This window comes from Prionailurus viverrinus, chromosome C1 (genome assembly GCF_022837055.1).
Source record: "Prionailurus viverrinus isolate Anna chromosome C1, UM_Priviv_1.0, whole genome shotgun sequence".
Classification (NCBI taxonomy): Eukaryota; Metazoa; Chordata; class Mammalia; order Carnivora; family Felidae; genus Prionailurus; species Prionailurus viverrinus.
Window position 1 is genome coordinate 130,001,144 of NC_062568.1, and position 24,257 is coordinate 130,025,400.

A 24,257-nucleotide genomic window follows, 5' to 3' on the forward strand; every position below is an offset into this window, starting at 1 on the left:
AAATAAACTCAAACCTAACTGTATCAATAATCAATTTCAATGTCAATAATCTAAACACTCCAATAAGACACAAACTGCCCTTAGTAAATAAAAATTAAAAAAATAATGGTCAACAGGTACATCAAAAGATGCTCAACGTTGCTCCTCATCAGGGAAACACAAATCAAAACCACACTCAGTTATCCCCTCACACCAGAGTGGCCAAAAGGAACAAATCAGGAGACTATAGATGTTGGAGAGGATGTGGAGAAACAGGAACCCTCTTGCACTGTTGGTGGGAATGCAAACTGGTGCAGCCGCTCTGGGAAACAGTGTGGAGGTTCCTCAAAAAATTAAAAATAGACCTACCCTATGACCCAGCAATAGCACTGCTAGGAATTTACCCAAGGGATACAGGAGTGCTGATGCATAGGGGCACTTGTACCCCAATGTTTATAGCAGCACTCTCAACAATAGCCAAATTACGGAAAGAGCCTACATGTCCATCAACTGATGAATGGATAAAGAAACTGTGGTTTATATACACAATGGAGTACTACATGGCAATGAGTAAGAACGAAATATGGCCCTTTGTAGCAACGTGGATGGAACTGGAGAGTGTGATGCTAAGTGAAATAAGCCATACAGAGAAAGACAGACAGATACCATATGTTTTCACTCTTATATGGATCCTGAGAAACTTAACAGAAACCCATGGGGGAGGAGAAGGGAAAAACAACAACAAAAAAAGAGGTTAGAGTGGGAGAGAGCCAAAGCATAAGAGACTCTTAAAAACTGAGAACAAACTGAAGGTTGATGAGGGGTGGGAGGGAGGGGAGGGTAGGTGATGGGTATTAAAGAGGGCATCTTTTGGGATGAGCACTGGGTGTTGTATGGAAACCAATTTGACAATAAATTTCATATATTAAACAAATAAATAATAAAATAAAAATAAATACATAAAAAATATTGCCCTAGAGGAGGCTATATTAGATAAAATAGATTTTAGAACAAATATTATTATGAGAGATAAAGGTTATTTCATACTGATAAAGGTATCAGTTTATCTTGGCATAACTTAAAATATATATAATGAGAGAGCTTTAAAATACATGAAATAAAAACTGATAGAAACACAAGAAGACAAATCCACAATTACCATTGATTTTGGTATACCTCTCTCACAAGAACTGAGAGAATTTATGGACAGAAAATCAGCAGTGATACAGAAAACTAAAACAACATGATCAATCAAGTGGACCTAACTAATATCTATAGAAAGGAAAATGCACATTCATTCATATGCACATACAACATTTACCAAAATAGGCCATATTCCAGGCTAGAAAAGAAGTCTCAATAAACTTAAAAAGAGTTAAGTCACATGAAGTTTATTCCCTGAACATAATGGAATTAAATTAGAAATCAGTAATAGAGAGATATCTGAAAAATCCCCAAATATTTGAAATCTAAGCAGGAAACTTATATATATATTATTACCCTCGGTGTCAAAGAAAAACTCAGAAGTAAATTTAGGTATTCTGAACTGAGTGAAAATAAAAACATAACATGTGAAAAGTTCTGGGTCACTAAGGCAGTACATAGAAATTTGTAACACTAAAAGTCTATCAGAAAAGAAGAAAGGTCCATGATGAGCACTGGGTGATGCATGGACATGTTTGAATCACTATTTTGTACATCTGAAATTAATATAATACCATAAATTAACTAACTGGAATTAAAATAAAAACTTAGAAAGGAAAGAAGAGGAGCTCCTGGTTGGCTCAGTCAGTACAGCATGTGACTTTTGATCTCTGGTCATGAGTTTAAGCCGTATGTTGTATGTAGAGATTATAAATAAATAAACCAAAAAAAGAAAAAAAAAACAAGGTCTAAATTATTTCAGTTCCTACCCTAAAAACTAATAGATGGATAGATAAAACAAATTAAACCCAAACTAGGGAGAACTAGAAAGAAAAAGAGAAAGAAAGAAAGAAAGAAACTAAAAAGAACAGAGTGTGAATCAGTGAAAAAGAAAAGAGAAAAAATATTTAAAAAATCTATGAGACCAAATGTTAGCTCTTTAAGATGATTAATAAAACTGATAATCATTGGGGCGCCTGGGTGGCGCAGTCGGTTGAGCGTCCGACTTCAGCCAGGTCACGATCTCGCGGTCCGTGAGTTCGAGCCCCGCGTCGGGCTCTGGGTTGATGGCTCAGAGCCTGGAGCCTGTTTCCGATTCTGTGACTCCCTCTCTCTCTGCCCCTCCCCCGTTCATGCTCTGTCTCTCTCTGTCCCAAAAATAAATAAACGTTGAAAAAAAAAAAAAAATTTAAAAAAAAAAAAAACAACTGATAATCATTAACCCGACCGACCTAAAAGAAGAGAGATGACATAAATTATTATCTCTTAGGAATGAGAAAAGTGACATCACTCCAGATTCTACTGAAGGAAATAAAGGAATATTATGGAAAACTTTACACCTATACACCGAGAGCTTGAAAGAAATGGACCAATTCCCTGAAAGACACAAACTACACAAACTTACTCTACAAGAAATAGATACTCTAATGAATTTGAATCTGTTGTTAAATATCTTCCCACAAAGAAAACTAGGCCTAAATGCCATCACTGGCAAATTCAATCAAATAATTAAGAAAGAAATCATTTTAATTCTATACAAACTCTACTGGAAAATGGAAGACACAGTAATGCTTTTCGATTTACAAAAACAAAAAACACTGTAAGAGAAGAAAACTACTAACCAATATCTCTCATAAACATAGATATAAAAATTCTAAACAAAATTTTGGCGAATCCAGCAATCTATAGAAAGAATTATATATCATGACCAAAAGGGATTTATCCCAGAATGTAAGATTGGATTAACATTCAAATATCAATCAATGTAATTGACTACTGATGTAAGAGCATCTCAACAGACACAGAAAAGGCATTTGCCAAATTATAATGTCCATTTCTGATTTAAAAAAAATTCAGAAAATTAGGAATTGAAGAGAAGTTCTACAACCTCAGGAAGAACATTTACAAAAAAAAAATTAAGTTAACATCATAAGCAGACATGCATTAAATATTAGCTGTTATTAGTATTTTCTTTTCAATGCCAAAAAAAAGAGAGAAATTAACACTCAGTTTTATAGATAGTCAAAAATCTCCTTCACCAAATTTTAAGTATAAAAAAGGCAGGAAATTAAAAAAGAAAACAATATATATATCTCTTTAAAGCTCTATCCACCGTGTCTACACAACAAGGAAAGTTATTAACTGGGACTGAAGGTCTGATAGAGAGCAGACCATACTTTGCATTTGGGGAGAGCCCCATTTCCCCTGGAACCTCATTTCTACTAGAGCCCTCTGGCATCCTCTGCAAATCCACACACAATTCTATCTGTTAACCCTGCAGGGCAGCCCAAAGCAATTACTACTTTCAGGAGATAGTACATCTTTTTGATAACTCCGCCAAACTATCATTTGAATAAACTTCTGAAGTCCTCAAGGTAAAATTCAAAATGTAATTATGAGCAGTCTGTTCTATTTAGATTTCCTGTCAAATAAATGATCCAAATTGCACCAAAGACAGCATTAATTCTCATGTGAAGAAACTTCTATTGTCATATTCTGCTTCAACCATCCTTAATAAATGTCTAAGGAAGATATTCAGTAGACATCCATGCTGATTAGCATTGTGAATTAACATTTTCATTTCTTTTTTTCTTTTTTTTCTTATTTGAGAGACAGAGTGTGCAAATGGTGGAGAGGGGCAGAGGGAGACAGACTCTCAAGCAGGTTCCACTCAGTGTGGAGCCTGCTGCGGGGCTCTGTCCCACAACCCTGGGATCTTGACCTGAGGTTGGACAAGAGTTGGACACTCCACCCAGTGAGCCACCCTGGAGTCCCCATTTTCATTTCTAAAATAAGTTCTAATGGGTCAGAAAAACTTAGTAAAAAAAACAAATTAGGGGCGCCTGGGTGGCGCAGTCGGTTGAGCGTCCGACTTCAGCCAGGTCACGATCTCGCGGTCCGGGAGTTCGAGCCCCGCGTCAGGCTCTGGGCTGATGGCTCAGAGCCTGGAGCCTGTTTCCGATTCTGTGTCTCCCTCTCTCTCTGCCCCTCCCCCCCGTTCATGCTCTGTCTCTCTCTGTCCCAAAAATAAATAAACGTTGAAAAAAAAATTTAAAAAAAAAAAAAAAAAAACAAATTAGCCACTGAACTACCTCCTTACCATCTACCATACTAGAGGCAGAAAAACAATTTATGTATTTTGAAATATGGGTTATAGAACATCAGCATAGAAAAACAATAGAAATAACATGATACCTGCTATATGTCAATATGAATACTTGCTCAGGCATTGTACTGGTTACTTTATTATATATTACCTTCATATTACTACCTAACAAAGACTGTTATGTATATTATATCACAGATGAGAAAGCTGAGGCACAAATGGTTAAGCACATTTTTGATATTCCAAATCTGATAAGTAGTATAGCTATTACTATTTATTCATCAACAAATGGAAAGTAACCAATTTCTTGAATGACCACCAGGGTACATTTAATAAGTCACTGGGCCATCACAAAATACCTTTCTTTTGCATAGTGGAAAGAGGACAATTTTGAAAGAAGAGGTAGGTAAGAAAATGCATGCCTGCAGGGGAGGCGGGGGGGGGGGGGGTGGCATCACGCTAATCAAATTTTAGGAAAATGTACATATGCAGTTTGAACGTGTAGAAATTGATTCCCTACATACCTCTTGGAAAGTCTATATATTTCCAGGAGCACATACTCTTTGAAGATGAGTTAGTTAATACATGCCAGACATACAATAAATACTCAGTAAATGCAGATGATTATGGAGAAAGAATGTAAAGAACTACACATTCAAATAAGCTGGTTGTCACAAAAACTGCATTTTTCAATCTGAATATTTATCAATTGACATCCTGGCTTCTATTGCTCTCTAAAGTTGTTAATGCTGTGTTTTGCTATAAAAGTCTGATTCCCACTCAGGCTGCTAACCAATCAGGCTTCTCAGCCAACAAGGCTGAAGAAATGACCCTGAACTAGGTAGCTCCTCCTGATGACACCAGACCTCTTTTGGAATTTTGATAGTTTTTTCTAAATAAACATGGGGTATTAACTGTCCCCTCCCACCAAATTTAGTCTTAAACTGTTAACTGATATTTGTATACTTATCCAATTATTGTACACAAATCTATTTTAAAATAAAAAAAGATAACCCCTAAAACTCTTTTAAAAAGCTCTTTACTCTTTCTTGCTTTTTTAAGTATGAAAAACCAAGTAAGACTCAAGACTCAAGAAATGGACTGTTTATACCACATAAACAATTAGTTTACATTAAACTAATAGTTAAACATTTAGTTCGGTATCTACTGTGTCCAGGACTGTGATGATTGGAGGAGATACAGTCATCAAAACAACAACACAATCTCAAAACCTATCGTGAGACTTGTTTATAACTATAAATCATGTTGTTTAAAAGATATTTCTGGGGAGACTTAGGTGGCTCAGTCCATTGAGCGTCTGACTCTTGGTTTCGGCTCAGGTCATGATCTCACGGCTCGTGAGTTCGAGCCCTGAGTCTGGCTCTGCACTGAGAGCATGGAGCCTGCTTGGGATTCTCTCTCTCTCCCTCTTTCTCTGCCCCTCCCCTGCTTGTGCATGCTCTCTCTCTCTCTTTTTCAAAATAAATAAATAAAAACCTTTTTAAAAAGGAATTGCATTAAAAAAAGATATTTCTGTTATTTGGCTTCTCATTGCTTTCTATTGAGAAATTGATTTTTCACACTTTTAAATCATTACAATTAGTGAGGCAAGCAAATGTCTATCAAAATTAGAGTAACAATCAAACACACTCACCAGTATCAATGTTGGCCTGACCTTCAACAGCACCCAGCAGCTCATTCTAGCTTTAGATTCTCATATTAACATCAGAGAATCAACAACGGGAATTCTACTGTTAGTTGAATACTGTGTCATAATCTTCCACACATATCATTTTATTTGATTTAACAATTTTGAAAAAATCAAGTAATTTCATCTTAAGATGCAATAGTTAAGAAACCTGTGTCTACAGATTTCAGTACTTGTTTCTACTGCTTCATGTTCATCACTGCAGTGAAAGTGAGCCAATAAATATGCTGTGCATGCATGCTACTAGGCAGGATGTTGGGTGGCCAAAAAGAAAGTTTATCACAAATCTTCATTAATTGAGGATCCAGTGCACATTTTCCCCAGGTGGCTCCAGTTTGTAGCCAAAGGCCAAAAACCTTAGTTTGTCTTTGAAGGGCATGAATGGGAAACAAAGTTGTAGTTAGGAAGGTGAGCCAGCGCCCGGGGAAACACATCCAACAGGTAAACAAAAGTCTTTTTGTTCCTACACACATTCTCAAAAACTTCTTAAATACGCACACAGAATATTTAAAAAATAAGTTTTAATTCCAAAGCTAGTTTTGAAAGTAAATCTGTTGCTACTTCAGCAAAGATGGTGATGACACTATGCCATTAGAAAAGATAACTGATTCTTCAGTTCTTGTAAGTGGGTAGCAATCCTATAAGTAGATGTGACCAACTTTTCCAGAGAATAAATGATGACAAAAATGGTGTTTCAATAGATACAATATAGCTTCCAATGAAAGCCCGTACATTTAAGAATCAGTATTTTCTCAAGCTGGGGGGCGGGGTATGAAGCGAATCTGTCCTACAATGTGACTTCAGGCAGATATCTTCACTGCTCTGGACTTGTTTACTCATTCACAAAATAAGGGGCTTGGCCTATGTGTATCCATTAAGTGTCATCCCAGAACTAAAAAAGAATTCTTCCAGGGGCTAACTGTAGCCAACAAGATGTTGAGAAATGAGATTACATACAATTTATAATTCTGTCTTGCTCTCTTTGGCTTGACACAGTGTGGAAATGCATCAAACAAAATTTTACCTCTTTCCTCAGCATTTGATATTTATAAGATAATTACCATTATAACTAATTTCCAAAGAGATGCTTCATAAGTTAATGAGAAAATACATATTACATATATATATTTTAATACCCAAACAAATCTGTGATGTTGGTACTATTATTTTCAGCATGTCATAGACAGGGATATTGAGGCTCACTAAAATAAAATCCTCAAGGTCTCTCAGTTTGAAGTTACAACTTCTGCCTGTCCAAAGCCATGCTCTTAGCCAATATGCAATAATGTCAACATAAAGTTTGATGTCTCCATCCATAATGCCACCACCATGTTTGTGGAACAGCTAATAGAAAATTTAGTTTTATCCAAATTATCACATAAGTCAAATTAAGAAAACATAATTTATATATTTCTATAATAATACAGTAAAATAACCATAAATTTGCCTAAAATAACAACGAAAGCTATTAGAAAATGTGATAAGAGTCAAATCTTACCATATATTTTTAAAACCAGAAATTTCCACATTAAACCAAAAGTTGTCGTGCTTCTAGTTTTTTCCCACTAATCTAAAAATATCTTTTAGACAGTACCATGAGAATTGCATGTCTTTTAATAAATTAAAAATGAGAAATATGACTGAGTGTCCTCTATTTATTCTAATGCTGTGTCAAATGATCTTGGGCACAAATGACATCACCTACATTTGAGGAAATACTGAAGCTCAAATATGTAAACATCTATGTACTAGGCCACTTGGATGTGCAACATTTCAATAACTGCTTTTTTACCACCTAAACCTAAGACTCAAAACAGTAATGAAAAGTTGTAAGAAGTGTATATTTTACATTGTGGATGTAATCAATCCAGAAAGAAATTAGAGATGATGTTGCTAGAGGAAAGCAACTTCTATTATTTTGTAATAGCTTAATGGTACCCATTATATTTCATTTTTGGAAAAGTCTAAATTCAGCTTCTTGGAATCATCTGCCAATTTGTAATTTTAGAACTATCAACAACTTAAAAATAACAGATTTTGCCTATTTTTTCTAAAACTTTTACATATCTGTCAAGAATATAAGTAATAAGCTCAATTTGTAAATCCTGCAAATACTTCAAAGAGCAACAGAGTTAATGCAAAAGGACTCATTATCTACAAACGCCATCTTGTGGTCCATGTTTTTATTATTTTGTAGTAAGTCTGGATTTCTAACTCAAGATCTGCTAAAGATAGAAAGAGGCCTGGATATAACTTATTCCCTTTCTCTAATTTTTACACATGGGAAAATTGGAGCTCCAAAAAGTCTAATAAATTGGAAATCTTCAGAGGAAGAGTACAAGAGCCAAAATTTGAATTCAAATCTTTTCAACTCATACTTTTCTATACCACATCATCGTTTTTGACTAGTAACAAGCCAATTACATGAAGTCTGTCCAGTTTGGTATTAGACACTTCAAACACCAAGCTCATCTGTGTTTGCTTAACCATACCTTCAAAGTACGGCAAACTATAAAGAAGAGCACATCTACCTTTGAATTACTGGAAAATTATCAAGGCACAGCCATGTTGTTTTGCATTATTCTAAAGCATTTCACACATTTTTAAAAATTTTTATTCTCCTAGAGATTTATGAGGGCAGTGTGTAGATGGGGTTGGGAAGGGGAGGGTTATCAACACCTCTACTGACAGATTAGAAAACTGGGTTTAGAGAAGACATGATTAAGATTTTACAATTAGCTAGTGGCAAGCATCCTGATATCCAACTTTAATTTTTTCCACCTCTTTACTTCATGATGTTGTATCATAACAGTGCATACATGCACATGTATGTGTTTTAAATCCTTTGTTCCATTTCTTTACAGGAACTGCTATATTCATTGGCCCATAGACTACAGTCTGTCATTTATGAAGCATAAGAAGATGAAAGTCCTTGATTCAGAAACTAGATACTTCTAGAAGTTATAAATATGTAATCTTCATTCAAATCTTTGATTACCTTAATAGCAGAAAAATTTATCTAATCCAAAACATGGCAAAGAGGCACAGACTGTCTATGCTATAGTATAACTGTCCATCTCACAGCTAAACTTAGCTTCATTTATATAAAAAATTGAGAAATAATATCACAGAATATGAGATTAATGAGAATATCTTGAGAAGTTTTTAAGAAAGCAGAAATCTAAAAATAACAAAAATATTCAAGACTTCTATCAAACTTAATAAAAGATGTCCATGGTTATGTGAAAACATGAGCTCCAGCTATGGCTTTTGAATGTGCAATTCAGAACAGAAATTATCACTTAATAAAACAAGAGAATATAGCTGACCCTTGCATGACACAGGTTTGAACTACATAAGTCCACTTACATGCAGATTTTTTACATACAGTGCTGTAAATGTATTCCTTAGGGGTAAATGAAAATCATACCCTGCTGCATTTAAACTTAATTCTATAATTGACTGTGTCTTATATACTTTATGTAATAGTTGAATATTAAGTACATTATAAAATTTTGTGGCACCTGGTGGCTCAGTCGGTTAAGCATCCGACTCTTGACTTTGGCTCAGGTCATGATCTCACAGTTTGTGAGTTCAAGCCCCGCATCGGGCTCTGTAGTGACAGTGCAGAGTCTGCTTGTGACTCTCTGTCTCTCTCTCTGCCCATCTCCCTCTTGTTTTTCTCTCTCTCTTTCAAAAATAAACATTTTTAAAAAATAAATTATAAACTTTTAAATGAGAAAGGACACTATTAACTGTTAAGAGAGGAACAGACTCTTAGAAAACAGATGGAACTTCAGAGCAGTGCTTCTCAAACTACCTATGGTAAAGAACACAACTTTTTCTTTCAGTCTCCTAGGACCATTGAGTAAACCTACTGAGCATGATTCATCTGCAGTGTATATCACATGAATCCCCACAAAAGCCAAGTACTACCCAAACTGGCAGATACTTAATCAACATAAGAAGTCTACTAATCATCTACTTGGTTGTCATGGTTATGTGTAATTGCTGCAGAAGATTTTAATTGATTACTTTCAATTGCTGATTTATCTTGTTACAAATCTGTAATAAGCAACTTATGGACTGGGCATCAGTCCACATTTTAAGTAGCATTACTTTAGAGATCAACATAATTACCCAAGTTTTCCCAAATTGTGTTCCATGATATGCAAACCTGCAAGAAGAAATGCTGATCTAGTCAAGGAAATTATGTCCTCAGACTCACAAACCATATAAGCAAATAAAGTACCTAAGAACTTCTTTAGGAAATAAACCTGTTTAACTTTATTTAATCCAAACTTGACTACAGAATCTTTTCTTTCAAGACTAACACTCATTAACATTACAAAAAACTAATTTTCTATAAAATGCATTGAGAGATTCTAGTATAGACAGAATTACTGATTTACATTATTCAACAGCTGTTTAAAAATTCCCAGTGGCAAGGAACTCATTTCTTTATAATGCAATATAATATAGAAAATTTTAATGCATAGGAAATAATTTTGTGTGAGTTCAAATTATACAATTTGTAAGAGTTGGTTTTAGACATTTTCTGAAGCAATGACAAAACATGTAATCCTTCTTTCGTTGACTGCCCTCCAAATACCTTTCTTCTCTTCTAATATTTTGGATGAAGATGCATTTCTAAGACCATTATCATCATAAACTTATTCTGATTATATCTTAGTTTGTCAATGTTACTTTCAAAATGCATCATCAGAACTGAACTCAGTATTTTGAATAGTGAAAGATGCAGATACTTTGCTCTTTTTCTTTTTTTTAGTCATAAGTGTCTTCTAGCCTAACAAGACCTTAATATGATTCTCATAAAACTTAAATTTTGAAGAGAGCATATTCTAATGTGGTCACCAAGATAAAGACCTAGTGAATTAAATGAGTTGATTTCTGCAAAGTATACTATCATTTCACATGCTGAAGAGAATTTTATTGCAAAACAATTGTCACTTGAGAATAAAGATGCCTTTGGAAAAAAGACTAGTTAGAGGTAGATTTATGACTTGGAATATGAAAGCAGGACCCTGTCATCAATATAGAGGATAATATTTACCATCTTATTGCAGTGGTAGGGGAATATTTACCTGTGTCACTAAAAACCTGTATCAAATTACTAAGTTCAAAAGGTAATTGGCTACAACAGAGCAGTCTTTTAAGCCAAGTAGAATTGAAAGTTATTCTAAGAGTTCACGGTTACCTAAACTTCAGATAGTTTTACAATAAAGGCTCTGATGAACATTAAAAATCTTATATTTCTATTAGTTACATAGCTTTTTCTAAAAAAAAAATATTTGTTTTCCATAAACGGCTTCTGTGAGCAAATAAATCTGAGACATTACACAAAAGTGAACAGGTTTTTTTCCCCCTAAAGAGTTTCTTGGAAATGTAAATGTGCTAAGGTACATTGCCAACCTTGTACAATAAAATGAAACAGTGTAGCTAGATGGAAGGCACTTGGCTATTAAGCCGTCATACCCAATGATAGCTAAAGTAAAATCAATGTTAGTAAATGGCTGTGTGATCAACCATGCTCCCAAATATACAACAGTTAGAGACCCAAAGAACTATACCCAGAGACGTCCTCTGATATTTGCAACAGTTGATTTTTAAAAAATTATTTATAAACTATCGTTTAAAATTTTTTTTTAATGTTTATTTATTTTTGAGAGAGAGAGAGAGAGAGAGAGAGAGAGAGACAGAGCACAAGCAGGAGACAGGCAGAGACAGAGGGAGCCACAGCATCCGAAGCAGGCTCCAGGCTCTGAGCTATCAGGACAGAACCTGACGTGGGGCTGGAACTTACAAACCACAAGATCATGACCTGAGCCGGTCAGATGCTTAACCGACTGAGTCACCCAGGCGCCAATAAACTATCTTTAATGTAGTTTTCCCTCAGCTCAGATTCTCACCTCCTCACTTATCCCAGATTCCTGGTAGAATCTATCAAACTGAGAAGGCAGCTTCCGGGCCTCTGTGGTAGCTAATCTCCAAAGATGTCCCTCCCACAACCATTAGAGAACTATAATAGTCTCCCATGAACATCCCAAGCAGGTTTTCACTGATGATTTTATTTCCTTAATCAATGGTGGAATCTCTCATCAAACAGTAAGAATACAAAGTTTTAAAATCTTAGGATATGGCACAAAAACAGTCACATAGACCAATGGAATAGAATAGAAACCCCAGAACTAGACCCACAAACGTATGGCCAACTCATCTTTGACAAAGCAGGAAAGAACATCCAATGGAAAAAAGACAGTATCTTTAACAAATGGTGCCGGGAGAACTGGACAGCAACATGCAGAAGATTGAAACTAGACCACTTTCTCACACCATTCACAAAAATAAACTCAAAATGGATAAAGGACCTGAATGTGAGACAGGAAACCATCAAAACCCTAGAGGAGAAAGCAGGAAAAGACCTCTCTGACCTCAGCCGCAGCAATTTCTTACTTGACACATCCCCAAAGGCAAGGGAATTAAAAGCAAAAATGAACTATTGGGACCTTATGAAGATAAAAAGCTTCTGCACAGCAAAGGAAACAACCAACAAAACTAAAAGGCAACCAACGGAATGGGAAAAGATATTTGCAAATGACATATCGGACAAAAGGCTAGTATCCAAAATCTATAAAGAGCTCACCAAACTCCACACCCGAAAAACAAATAACCCAGTGAAGAAATGGGCAGAAAACATGAATAGACACTTCTCTAAAGAAGACATCCGGATGGCCAACAGGCACATGAAAAGATGCTCAACGTCGCTCCTCATCAGGGAAATACAAATCAAAACCACACTCAGGTATCACCTCACACCAGTCAGAGTGGCCAAAATGAACAAATCAGGAGACTATAGATGCTGGCGATGACGTGGAGAAACGGGAATCCTCTTGCACTGTTGGTGGGAATGCAAATTGGTGCAGACGCTCTGGAAAACAGTGTGGAGGTTCCTCAAAAAATTAAAAATAAACCTACCCTATGACCCAGAAATAGCACTGCTAGGAATTTACCCAAGGGATACAGGAGTACTGATGCATAGGGGCACTTGTACCCCAATGTTTATAGCAGCACTCTCAACAATAGCCAAATTATGGAAAGAGCCTAAATGTACATCAGCTGATGAATGGATAAAGAAATTGTGGTTTATATACACAATGGAGTACTACGTGGCAATGAGAAAGAATGAAATATGGCTCTTTGTAGCAACATGGATGGAACTGGAGAGTGTGATGCTAAGTGAAATAAGCCATACAGAGAAAGACAGACAGATACCATATGGTTTCACTCTTATGTGGATCCTGAGAAACTTAACAGAAACCCATGGGGGAGGGGAAGGAAAAAAAAAAAAAGAGGTTAGAGTGGGAGAGAGCCAAAGCATAAGAGACTCTTAAAAACTGAGAACTGAGGGTTGATGAGGGGTGGGAGGGAGAGGAGGGTGGGTGATGGGTATTGAAGAGGGCATCTTTTGGGATGAGCACTGGGTGTTGTATGGAAGCCAATTTGACAATAAACTTCATATATTGAAAAAATAAAATAAAATCTTAGGATAACACAAAGTTATTCATCTCTGTTTTCGTTGCTCTGATCATTATTACTGTGTAGCTTTACATTCTATTTGAAATAGGACTGATTGCTCACCAAAAACTGATTTCCATAGCATAGATGGTAAAAAGACAAGATTAATCATTAATTAATCAGTAGTGTTGGTCTATATATTAAAAATACGAAGGGAAAGCTCCTGGGTATTCAATGGATTGCCATTGATGACAGTAAGAGAAAAACTTGGTGTTTTCTTTCTGATGAAGATGATCATCCCTAAATGAAAAAAGTGGTGTGATGTAGCCTGAATTTGCTAATCCAGACATTAGACTCACCCAGTGAGTGTCTTCCAGTAAATAAGTAGATAATGTGGGCACAAGAATGTAATGGGTTGCAAATTTTAACTGGTATGAAAATGTTTAGGCTGATTAAAAATCTAAGCATATTAGCTTCTCAAGCTGGTGTGTTGCTTTCCAGGAAGTCTAGTCTACGTATAATGTGAATCTATTCAATCCTGGGGTCTATCATGTAGTTCTGAAACATTCTTCAAAGAGTTTCAAAGATACATACACTTCTGAAGGGCTGTTTTAGCACCATCAAGAAATCTGTCTTCTTGGGTCTAGAGATCAGATCAGGGACCAGCTTGAGTAAATGGTATGGGGCATAAACACAAAAAGAAACGTCCCCTGACTTGGATTCAAAAATCCCTTTCTGAGATAACTGAATTATTCCGAGCTATTCTTATGATTAGGGAGTTGAGACACATTAACTTTAAAGAGAGTATCTGATTACTCAGTTTCATCCTAAGAGATTGTCAATATAAAATATATAACTTAAATGGTTCAATAAAGACCATTTATTATGCCTCTGACTCAACATTTCAAAGGAAAGCTCAAAACCTACCTGTCATTCCTTGGGATCAAAATTACATTAAATAACTCTATCTGGGTAGCTCCTCTGGCACTCCCATCCTTCTCTGTACAAGGAAGGCTGTTCACAAAGACTTTATTGTGTGATTGTACATGGTATATATCAGAAAATACAGAGGTTAACTATTTTGGAAACAGGTGTCATTTTTACAGTATTCCCCCAAGCTTTCTCTGAAGCTAATTTTAGCATTTACCTAGCAATGAAAAGTAGTGTGCATTTCTCCTGGGTGAGCAGAAGAAGTCTCCCAATCTTTCCAAAATAAGTCAGTTTAGGATTAAGGGTTACAACTAAGGCTTTGTGAGCACTGTTTTTGAGGCTGGTAAAGGAAGAGCTTTTGCATTGTTCGTTGGAAAAGAGAAAATACCTAGAATTCTCCTTTTTGTGGCAATGGATAGCTGTTGATTTAGTATCTCTTCAAATATACTGGATTTTAGTTACCTTTTATTTATATTTGTCTAAATCTTTCAACTTATACTTTCATTCTCCTGGATGGAGAAAACAGGAATGAAATAGAATTGAAGTAGTCCTGTATTTTCAGCTTCCATAACACGGTTTCCACTTTATTCACTTTAATAATTTTATAAGAGCTTATTAATTCCTAGCTTTCTTGAATCCAAAGAGGCTCCTCACACCCAATTCCATGTGACTTTGATACTACTTGGAAGTCATTCACTTTTTTTCCCACCCAAAAAAACTTACTTCTTCCATTTTGAAATGTGCCTTCTGACACTGTTGCTTCTGTCTTCACCTTTGACCGAATCCATCTCTTTGTATCTTTGCCTTTCATAGTCCATGGTCCACAGGTCAATTATATCTGATTTTTTAACTGCTTCGCTTTTTAAAATTGTTCACTCCTCTTACGTCAAATTCTCTTTTTGAGTCTGTGACTTTAAAATGACAACTAAATTTTCTGTAACTTCTTAAGCCACTTTACTAAATTCTACGGAATATGACTGAGAGTGGCCAGAGTTTTCTTCCTTTGCTCTTATGTCCCAGATTTTGAAAAGGGTACTTTCTCCAGGTCTCTCTCATGTCACATAACAGTTCCTCTGTGTTGGATGGAATGAAGTGAAGGAAAGTCATTCTCCCTCACTGTTTCTTTTAATTCATGTAGATGAGCACAGAGTCTGTAACTTCTCTGACTCCCAGGTTTTAAAAGAAGAATGAAATTTTGGATAGAAATCTAAATGCCACTCAGAATCCTGCTTAGTTGGCAGTTTTATAATCACTATCAATACACATTAATGTCTTAAAGTCACAATGCTTGGGAACTATCTTTCCCTGGACCAGAGTGTTTTAAATTTACAAAATTTACAACATGTTCCAAACTATGTATGCACCACTGAATTTAAAACAACTCCTTTGTTTGAATTTATTTTGCCATTCACCAACGTAAGCAATACATTTCTAAATAAATACAACTATACTTCAAGAACTTCTAGGATGTTCAACGTTCATCCGTTACTTACTCTTTATAGGACTACTATGATATATATATATATATATATATATATAATAGATATACACTAAAATATATATATTAAATATATTAAATATATATTTAATAAAATATATTAAAATATATAAATATATTATATTTATATATATTAAAATATATATATGATATATATTAAAATATATACATAGTTTAATTTCCCTAATTTTTAAGTGGTCCATAAGTAACTGACTTGGATTTTACGGAAGCATTTGGTGTATTATTCATCTGGCTAGATGGTGTACTCTTGCAGTAATTTTGTTTCTTTCTTCCTTGATTTTCCAGAAAATGTCCTACACTATAATCACTTTTGCTTCCTAGACGTCCATGTTGATATACATATATGTGTGTATATATGTATATATATACATACATATATATACATATATATATTTGTATTATATATATATATACATATATATTTGTATTTTTCAGTAGTGATAGAACGCTTTGATTAAATCTGTTCATTACAAGTCAAGGAAATAAAACTAATTTAAACGTTCTTTCCTTAAAAAAAGTTAATACATGGTAAAGCTGTAGTAATCAAGTAAAAAATATATACACTTATTATTCTTCCCCAGTAAACTGTAAGGTCCCAAATAGCAAGAGTAAAAGTTTGAATCTGGATGCTCCATAGTGCTTAGCACAGGATTTTGATGTTAACAGAATTTTAAGTGAATGATTTCACATGAGACAGCTGACATTTTTAAATAAGGTTGATATCATTTGAAATGAACTGACCTCTGATCCAGTAATTTCTTAAAATTCTTATCCAGAAAGTTTTTAAAGTCTAATGTTCATAATTATTTTTAATAGTATTATTTGTGAGAGCAAAAAAATAGCATAAAGCCTCAACTGTTCATTGTTACCTTTGCTAATAGAAGTAAACTAACACAATGTATTATATTAAGATTATTATTAGATAGGAAAGTAAACAAATGAGAAATATGGAGCTCAAAATAACATATATCCACTGTAATCATCATGACACAAAACAGATAAGTAATCATGTTTTTATGCTGACACATTCAGAAAGGGTCATGTAGAAATTTTAAAATATTTTGATCTGAACGGAGCAAATTATTTTTCTATAATTGTATTTAAGTATACCACTCTCTCCAGGAGAAAAGGTTACAGGCATTCTTTATTTTATGTTAATGTACCTAGCTTTTGTTGTTTTTGTTTGCTTTTAGTGTGCATGTATATTAATTTTATAACGACAGAAATAAGGCTATGCAACAAGGACTTCCACACATTAATAATTAAGTGAATATAATACTTAAGTGAATGTAATACTTAAAGTCATATAGTTTATTCCTTTGCACACTTTACTTTACAATATTAAACTGCTTTTTGTGGCAAAAGTTAACATATGATCTTTTCATTGTATTAAAATTAAACTTTCAAAGAGTGTATTCTTTTAGTTTGTAATACCTACCAAGCATCACTTCCTTTCAAATCCCCACCATCATCATAATCATCATTACCATGAGCATAAACAACCATATAAACAGACACTCTTTTGTACCTAATAGAGAGTAATGAGAAAATGTCCATGTGCTTAATGCTGCATGTCATGTTTTATGGTTTTAGCATCCCCTCACATTTTATCAGGAAATAATTTGCTTTGGTTATTTGGGTACCAATATGCTTTGAAATTATTCACCCATGTTCAGTTGGATTTTTTGCTGTAGTGTCTTATTAATTCTTGTCTTTTAAAATAACTCATGGGGCGCCTGGGTGGCTCAGTCGGTTAAGCGGCCAACTTCGGCTCAGGTCATGATCTCGCGGTCCATGAGTTTGAGCCCCGCGTCGGGCTCTGTGCTGACAGCTCAGAGCCTGGGGCCTGTTTCAGATTCTGTGTCTCCCTCTCTCTGACCCTCCCCCGTTCATGCTCTGTCTCTCTCTGTCTCAAAAATAAATAAATGTTAAAAAAAATTAAAAAAAAAATAACTCATATTTATTCTTAATTATTGGCCTTATAGGACAAAATGCAAATAACTTTATTTTACTTACTTGAGTTTACGTGGAAGTGCCTGTTATATATTTGGTGCTGTCTCCAAATAAATTCACACATCTAAGTACTACATTTCAATGTGACAATAGCTATCTTCTGATACATACCCATGCCTCATATTTATAATCTGATTTTCCTGTCACTTTGATATTTAAATTTTAAGTTATAAATAAGCTGTGACCATTTCACTTCATAAAACAAGTCCAAAGGCAAATGTTTATACCCCAATTCATCTATCATACTAGGAACAAACCCTTATGGAATTTATATTTGCAAACGTTGATGAAAAAAGAGGTATTTCTGGAAGAATGTGATTAAATTAAAAAGGAAATGGAAATATTCTGGAACATTTCACTTCTCTGTATATCTAAGAGATTCTGAAGTTAACAGATAACAGCAGACTGTTACTGTTTCAGGCCACACAGTCTGCATGCTAATTAGAAAGCCTTGATTATTTAAGGGCTCCAACTTCCTAATTATGCTTGGACTGATATAGCAAATCAGTTAAAAGTTATTCACTCAGGAAAAAAAACAACAACAACAACAACAAATAATTGAAACCGCAGGGGTTTTTTGAATTTAAAGAAAACCAATGATTCCTTCAAAGATATACATCTAAGATGCAGTACACTTGACACATTTTTAGTAACATTTATAAATATAATTCACTTGGAGGAAGAGTTAAAAACATACTGATATTAAAACTGCTGTGAAGAACAAAATTGGCAAAATGACACAGTAATGCTAATTTAACTGTTTCTAAGAAAGCAATATTTTATATAATTTGAAATCAGTCTATGAGACTGACAAAAATGTGAATTTATGTGACAGGTAGAGTCAAACCCAAACATTTCAGTTGGGAGTTCAGTGGAATTGCCATGAAGATTTTCCCTTAAAAAATGAAGTTCAAACTTAGAAAAAAAGTTTGCAGAGCCTATCATTTTTTTTTTAATTTTTTTTTTCAATGTTTATTTATTTTTGGGACAGAGAGAGACAGAGCATGAATGGGCGAGGGGCAGAGAGAGAGGGAGACACAGAAACGGAAACAGGCTCCAGGCTCTGAGCCATCAGCCCAGAGCCCGACGCGGGGCTCGAACTCACGGACCGCGAGATCGTGACCTGGCTGAAGTCGGACGCCTAACTGACTGCGCCACCCAGGTGCCCCAACAGAGCCTATCATTTAAAGGAAAATATAATCAGTGCATGTGAAAATATAAACAGTGTCATGTGATACTTACACCCTAATATACTTATGTTTTATAACTATAATTACTTATAGTATATTGCATATTTTAGTATTTGAGGCATTGTCCATAAATTATTTTGGTTGACTGTCCTAACAATTCTGTAACATCAGAATGGACAGGTTGTAATGTAAAGGAGAGAGAAAGTCTTTTTGTGGATTGAAATAGTTAAGTGGTAAGAAAGTCATAGTGATAAATAAATAAATAAATAAATAAATAAATAAATAAAGCCATAGTGATAAATATCACCATAGTGATGTCATTCAGCAAAATATTTTATTTATTTTCATTTTCTACTTTCATTTTTTAAAATTTATTTATTTATCTTGAGAGAGTGGGAGACCGTGCACACGAGGGGGAGAGGAGCAGAGAGAGGGAGAGAGAGAATCCCAAGAGGCTCTGCACAGCTAGTACAGAGCCCAACGTGGGGTTCGATCTCACGAACTGTAAGATCATGACCTGAACTGAAATCAAGAGTCGATGCTTAACCAACTGAGCCACCCAGGTGCCCCTCAACAAAATAGTTCAAATCATTTCAAAATCTGAGACTTATGGGAAATTCCTTTGAGATACTTGAATTTACTTAAGGTTGTTAATGCAGAATAAAAAAAAATTAAGGACAGAAAATGATCTTTTCAATTACTTGAGTCTCTAGGCCACCACCATGAAATCCCTATGTCAGTTCGCATCTCTGTCTGGTACCACAATGCTCCGTATTAGGTCTCCTCATGTCCAGTTTTGTTTCACTCTGAGCCATATAAGCCAGAGTGACCTTTCTAAAGGCAAATATGATAAATATTGTCACTTCCCTGATGAAAACTCAATGGCTTTTCCTATTTCCCTTAGAATGAAAAATAAAGACTTATATTACGATGCCCTCTTCAGCCCAGTGTGGTTCAGGATGAACAGCAAAATAAGGCATCTAGGCATATTGAATATTTTAAGCTGAAGGAGTCTGAGACTATGGCAGAGGCAGGAAGGTCACTTTGATCTTCCATAACCCTCAGCCCCTGGTGCAGGTGGTAAAACCCTCATATGAGAGTTGTTCTCCTCATATCTGGAGGAAAGGAAGGTACTTATCAAAGGAAAGGAACACAGAGAAGACACCTAACACACAGGTCTTGTCATGTTTCTGCAGTTTATTATATATACCTCATACTCCTTAATCTACCGTATTTCTACATGACTGCCCACCTGTCATCAAACCTAGCAAAAAATATTCACATCTGCTTCTTAGTCCCTATGTCCTTAGGAAGGCTTCTGTGTCACAAACAACTTACATTACATCAATCTGTATGCTTTTTTTCCTGCCAATTTATCTCTATCATTTTAATTTCAGACCCAGCTAGGGACTGTCAGAGGGTTCAGGAAAACTTTTTCCTCCCCTACAAACCTCATTTTTCAACTCAACACTACCCCTGCTTCTCCAACCTCCAAAAAAGAGCCTCAGTTATTTGAACATATTCTCTCACTTCTAGGGATTTTCTGCATGTATTTTCTCTAACTGGAACTCTTTCTCACATCTTTATCTACCTACTTCTTATTCATCATTCAGGTTTCATCTTAACCACATCCTCTGCAGAACCTTCCACATTCCTTCTAGATTAGGTTAGATGCCCTTGTAATGTCTTTCTACGCTAGAACATATTATACTTTATTATAATATTTTGTATTAATTGACTGTTTCCCTTGGTGACCGTGCCTATGTAAAAAGGCACTGTATTTGTGTTGCATGCTATGGTCTCTCCAGGGCCCAGCACAGTGTCTGATGGAAGTAGAGGCTTAAGAAATGCTTATTAAATGAAAATAGTTAATCTTTTCAAAATATACAATATTTTACAGTCTGGCATGCACTATAGACTATAAAGCATAAATGTATCAATTTCATATAGTCATTAATTTAGCCAGAGATAAAGTTAGAGATGTATGTTGAAAATGCACCTGCTAGAAACAGTATGTTTAGAATATGCTCGATTAAAAAAAAAGGATAGTATAAAATTCATTTAAAATGATAACCACCTTGGGGAACTGTTAGTTGTTAAAAAAAAAAAAAAGATGAAAAACAATCATCTGAAATCAAAAGGATGACTAGGTTCTATCTTGAAGTAAAGGAAAAAAAGAAAAAAAGCTGAACTAAACTAAACTGAAATAAAAAGAGAGAATAGCATGCTCTTTTGTTGAAGTTTTGAACAGCTATAGAAGGCAAAGTGGAAATGGAAGGGAAACAAGGTACAGGACCTGATTTGATTTTCTGCTCATTGAAACCTCTGGTCCTTTTCTCATGTTGCAAATACTTTACAACATAAGAAAAGGAGAGGATGAGGGGAATAAGATGGAGAATCAGTAGCAAGCATTGCCCAAGTGCTTTTAAAAAATTCAAATCCTTCTAAAACAAGAAACTGTGGGGAAAACAAACAAAACAAAATGGTAGCATAATTCTTTCCCACAATCAAGGCTCAAATTAGGCACCTGGGGCATACTGTATAAGAAGGAAGACTCTTCATCCTTCCTTCACATAAACATATTTGTTTCAGTGGGTGGGTTCGGCATTACTCGATTAACTAGCAACTCCACTGGCACTGAGCCACCAAGGAGGCTTTTGAATGTGACACTTGGTTCCTTAACAGACTCTTTCAACAAAGGACAGATAAAAAGTAAAAGAGAGGACAACTTTCATAAAATGAAGCAATATCACATAGCACTAATTACCTGTTCATAATACTGGATATTCTCCTCAGCCATATCTGTAAATGCTGACTTGATATCATTTTGCATATTATGTCTCCATCTTTCCCAGTCTGCTTTCAGGGCATTATTAGCGCATTCAACTTTATCTTCAAGTTTTCCAATCTCTTCTGTAAGCTGAATTAGATCACAAAGAGAGATAAATTGATCTATGTATTCTTATTACTAAATGAATTCATCAAGTCTAAGCTGAACATTATATCAAAACATCTTAAGAATAATTCTTTGGAAAGTCACCAGCACTTACCATGTGTAATAACCAGTTATAGTAAAAAGAAGACTGGGCTCAGCCAGAGATGCTAACTGGAGTTCGAAGATCAACCATCAATTAACATTTGACCTTGGCCTAAGTCTGTCAAACCTTGGGCTTAGGTTTCACTATTTATAAAACAGAGGAAATTGAACTACAAGTTATCTTAAAATTCTTTTGTACTAACTCTCACTACCACTATTGTTTATGGTGATAATATTTATGTTAAAAGGCATGGTTTCATTAACCAGCTTCCTATTCTTGGGCTTCATTTTTCAATTGTTTTTTACTAGAAAGATCAATTAACTCACCTGTTACAACATCCATTCAGATTATGCACTCTAACCTCGAGGCCCAGAGGATCAACTTGACAAATTTCACCAAGCTAGTACTAGAAGCAGGTTTATGTCTGAAGACACCTAACACCTAGTCCGTGCATCATTACACAGGCTTAGCATGATATTTACACCCCCTCACCACTTCACCTGCCAACCTTATAGCATATAGTCCAGCAGCTTATGGCTTATATTTTGTGTATTTACATATTAATACATATATTTATACATATATATTTATTCATATATTCAGCATATATTTAAGTGCCTTCTCTGCACCAGACATTCTTCTAGGAGAATTCAGTATTGAAGACAATAGACAAAATCTCTGCTTTTACTCAAATGGAGAGAGACAAACCAAAAGCAAGATAAATGAAATAGGGACTATCAACTGAAAATTAATGCTAAAAAGAAAAATGAAGCAGAAAGGTAGAGAGGGAACATACGATGATCCAATTTCACATGAGATGACAGAGGAAAGCCTAAATAAGAAAGTGTCTTTTGAATAAATATCTTCAGTCCACAAGAGAGTAAACCATGGGGGTTCTCAGTAGAAAAGTTGTTCCTGGCAGAAGAAACAAGGGTAACAGACTGGAGGCGGAAGCATGCCCCGATGGTCCAAGAAGAACATGGAGACTAGCATGGCTATAGCATATAGTGGAGTGAACAAAAAAGGGAAGGTTCTAGGAGATGAAGTCACATAAGAAATGGGTGACCAGATCTTACTGAGGCATGTAGTCTGTGGTGAGGTTCTTGGATTTTTACTGAGATCCAAAGCCAGGAAATTACATGCAGAAATGATACCATCTCTCTCATATCTTAAAAGGGGCATCATCATTACCATTGTGGTGTGACTGAAAGTATTTGAAAGAGACCATTATTCAAGAAGATCCACATTTCAGAGGTGTTGAAATGCAAGAATGTCTTAGAATAAAAATAGGTTATTTTGCTTCTAATGTTTATGTGAATTATTACTCTAACATCATCATTATCATCATCATCATCACCATCATCATCATCATTATTGCTATAGAATTTCACCTTTCTGCCCTTATTTCATTGCAGCAGTATTTGTTTTTATTTCCTAAGAATAGACACTTGGTATTACATAAATCTCTGATTATGAGAGATCTATTTCATTAGTAAGGTTGACTTTCATGGTTTTTTTTGGGGGGGGGAGGGAGGCAGATATTATTTTACTTTCTTGTTCTGTTTGTAAACTATCTCAGGGAAGCCATTTATTATTTTATGAGTATGTGTACTCTTTGGAGTGATTATTTTGTTACATCTTAGAAAATTTGTCTAATGAGTTGTTAATGGGGTGTCTGATGGTGGATGCCAGGGGATAAGCTAAGAGTTAAACTGCTAAAATGCCAGACCCAAACAGGTTCTGGGTCTGCTGGAAAAATCCTAGGGGCTGGTTAGAAAAATTCACTCCTCTGGGTTGTTGGATGGAATCATGCAATTTTCAAAGTCAGATGGAAATTATTAGCATAATGTCTCTTTTATGTAGGATCAGGAGGTACCTACACCAACTGTGAGTGCACTATTATTCTCCTCTGCTTAGCATTTTCAGTCTAAAATTGTTATGCACTGGAGTGGGTTTACTGGCAGACTGCTCTACTAAAATTGGCTTTCGGAAACAGAGTATCTGAATCATATATTGTATCTTTCTCCCCTTCATAACAGTTTAACATGATGTCCCTCCCATAAGGGGTTTACAACATAGTTTTCCCTTTGTCAAT

The 24,257-nt window shown here is 35.2% G+C and overlaps 1 protein-coding gene across 4 annotated transcripts in view; it reads right to left on the reverse strand.

Annotated features, from left to right (window-relative positions):
- Window positions 1–24,257, reverse strand: part of SNX7 (sorting nexin 7) — a 300,077-nt gene that overhangs the window by 189,579 nt on the left and 86,241 nt on the right. For all 4 annotated transcript variants that reach the window (XR_007154931.1, XM_047871974.1, XM_047871973.1 and 1 more), the window contains exon 8: window positions 21,892–22,044. Coding sequence is in view for 3 of the 4 variants with exons in the window: in XM_047871974.1 (XP_047727930.1) it covers window positions 21,892–22,044 (153 nt within the window). In the remaining variant the exon portion in view is untranslated. The remainder of the gene's footprint in view (window positions 1–21,891; window positions 22,045–24,257) is intronic.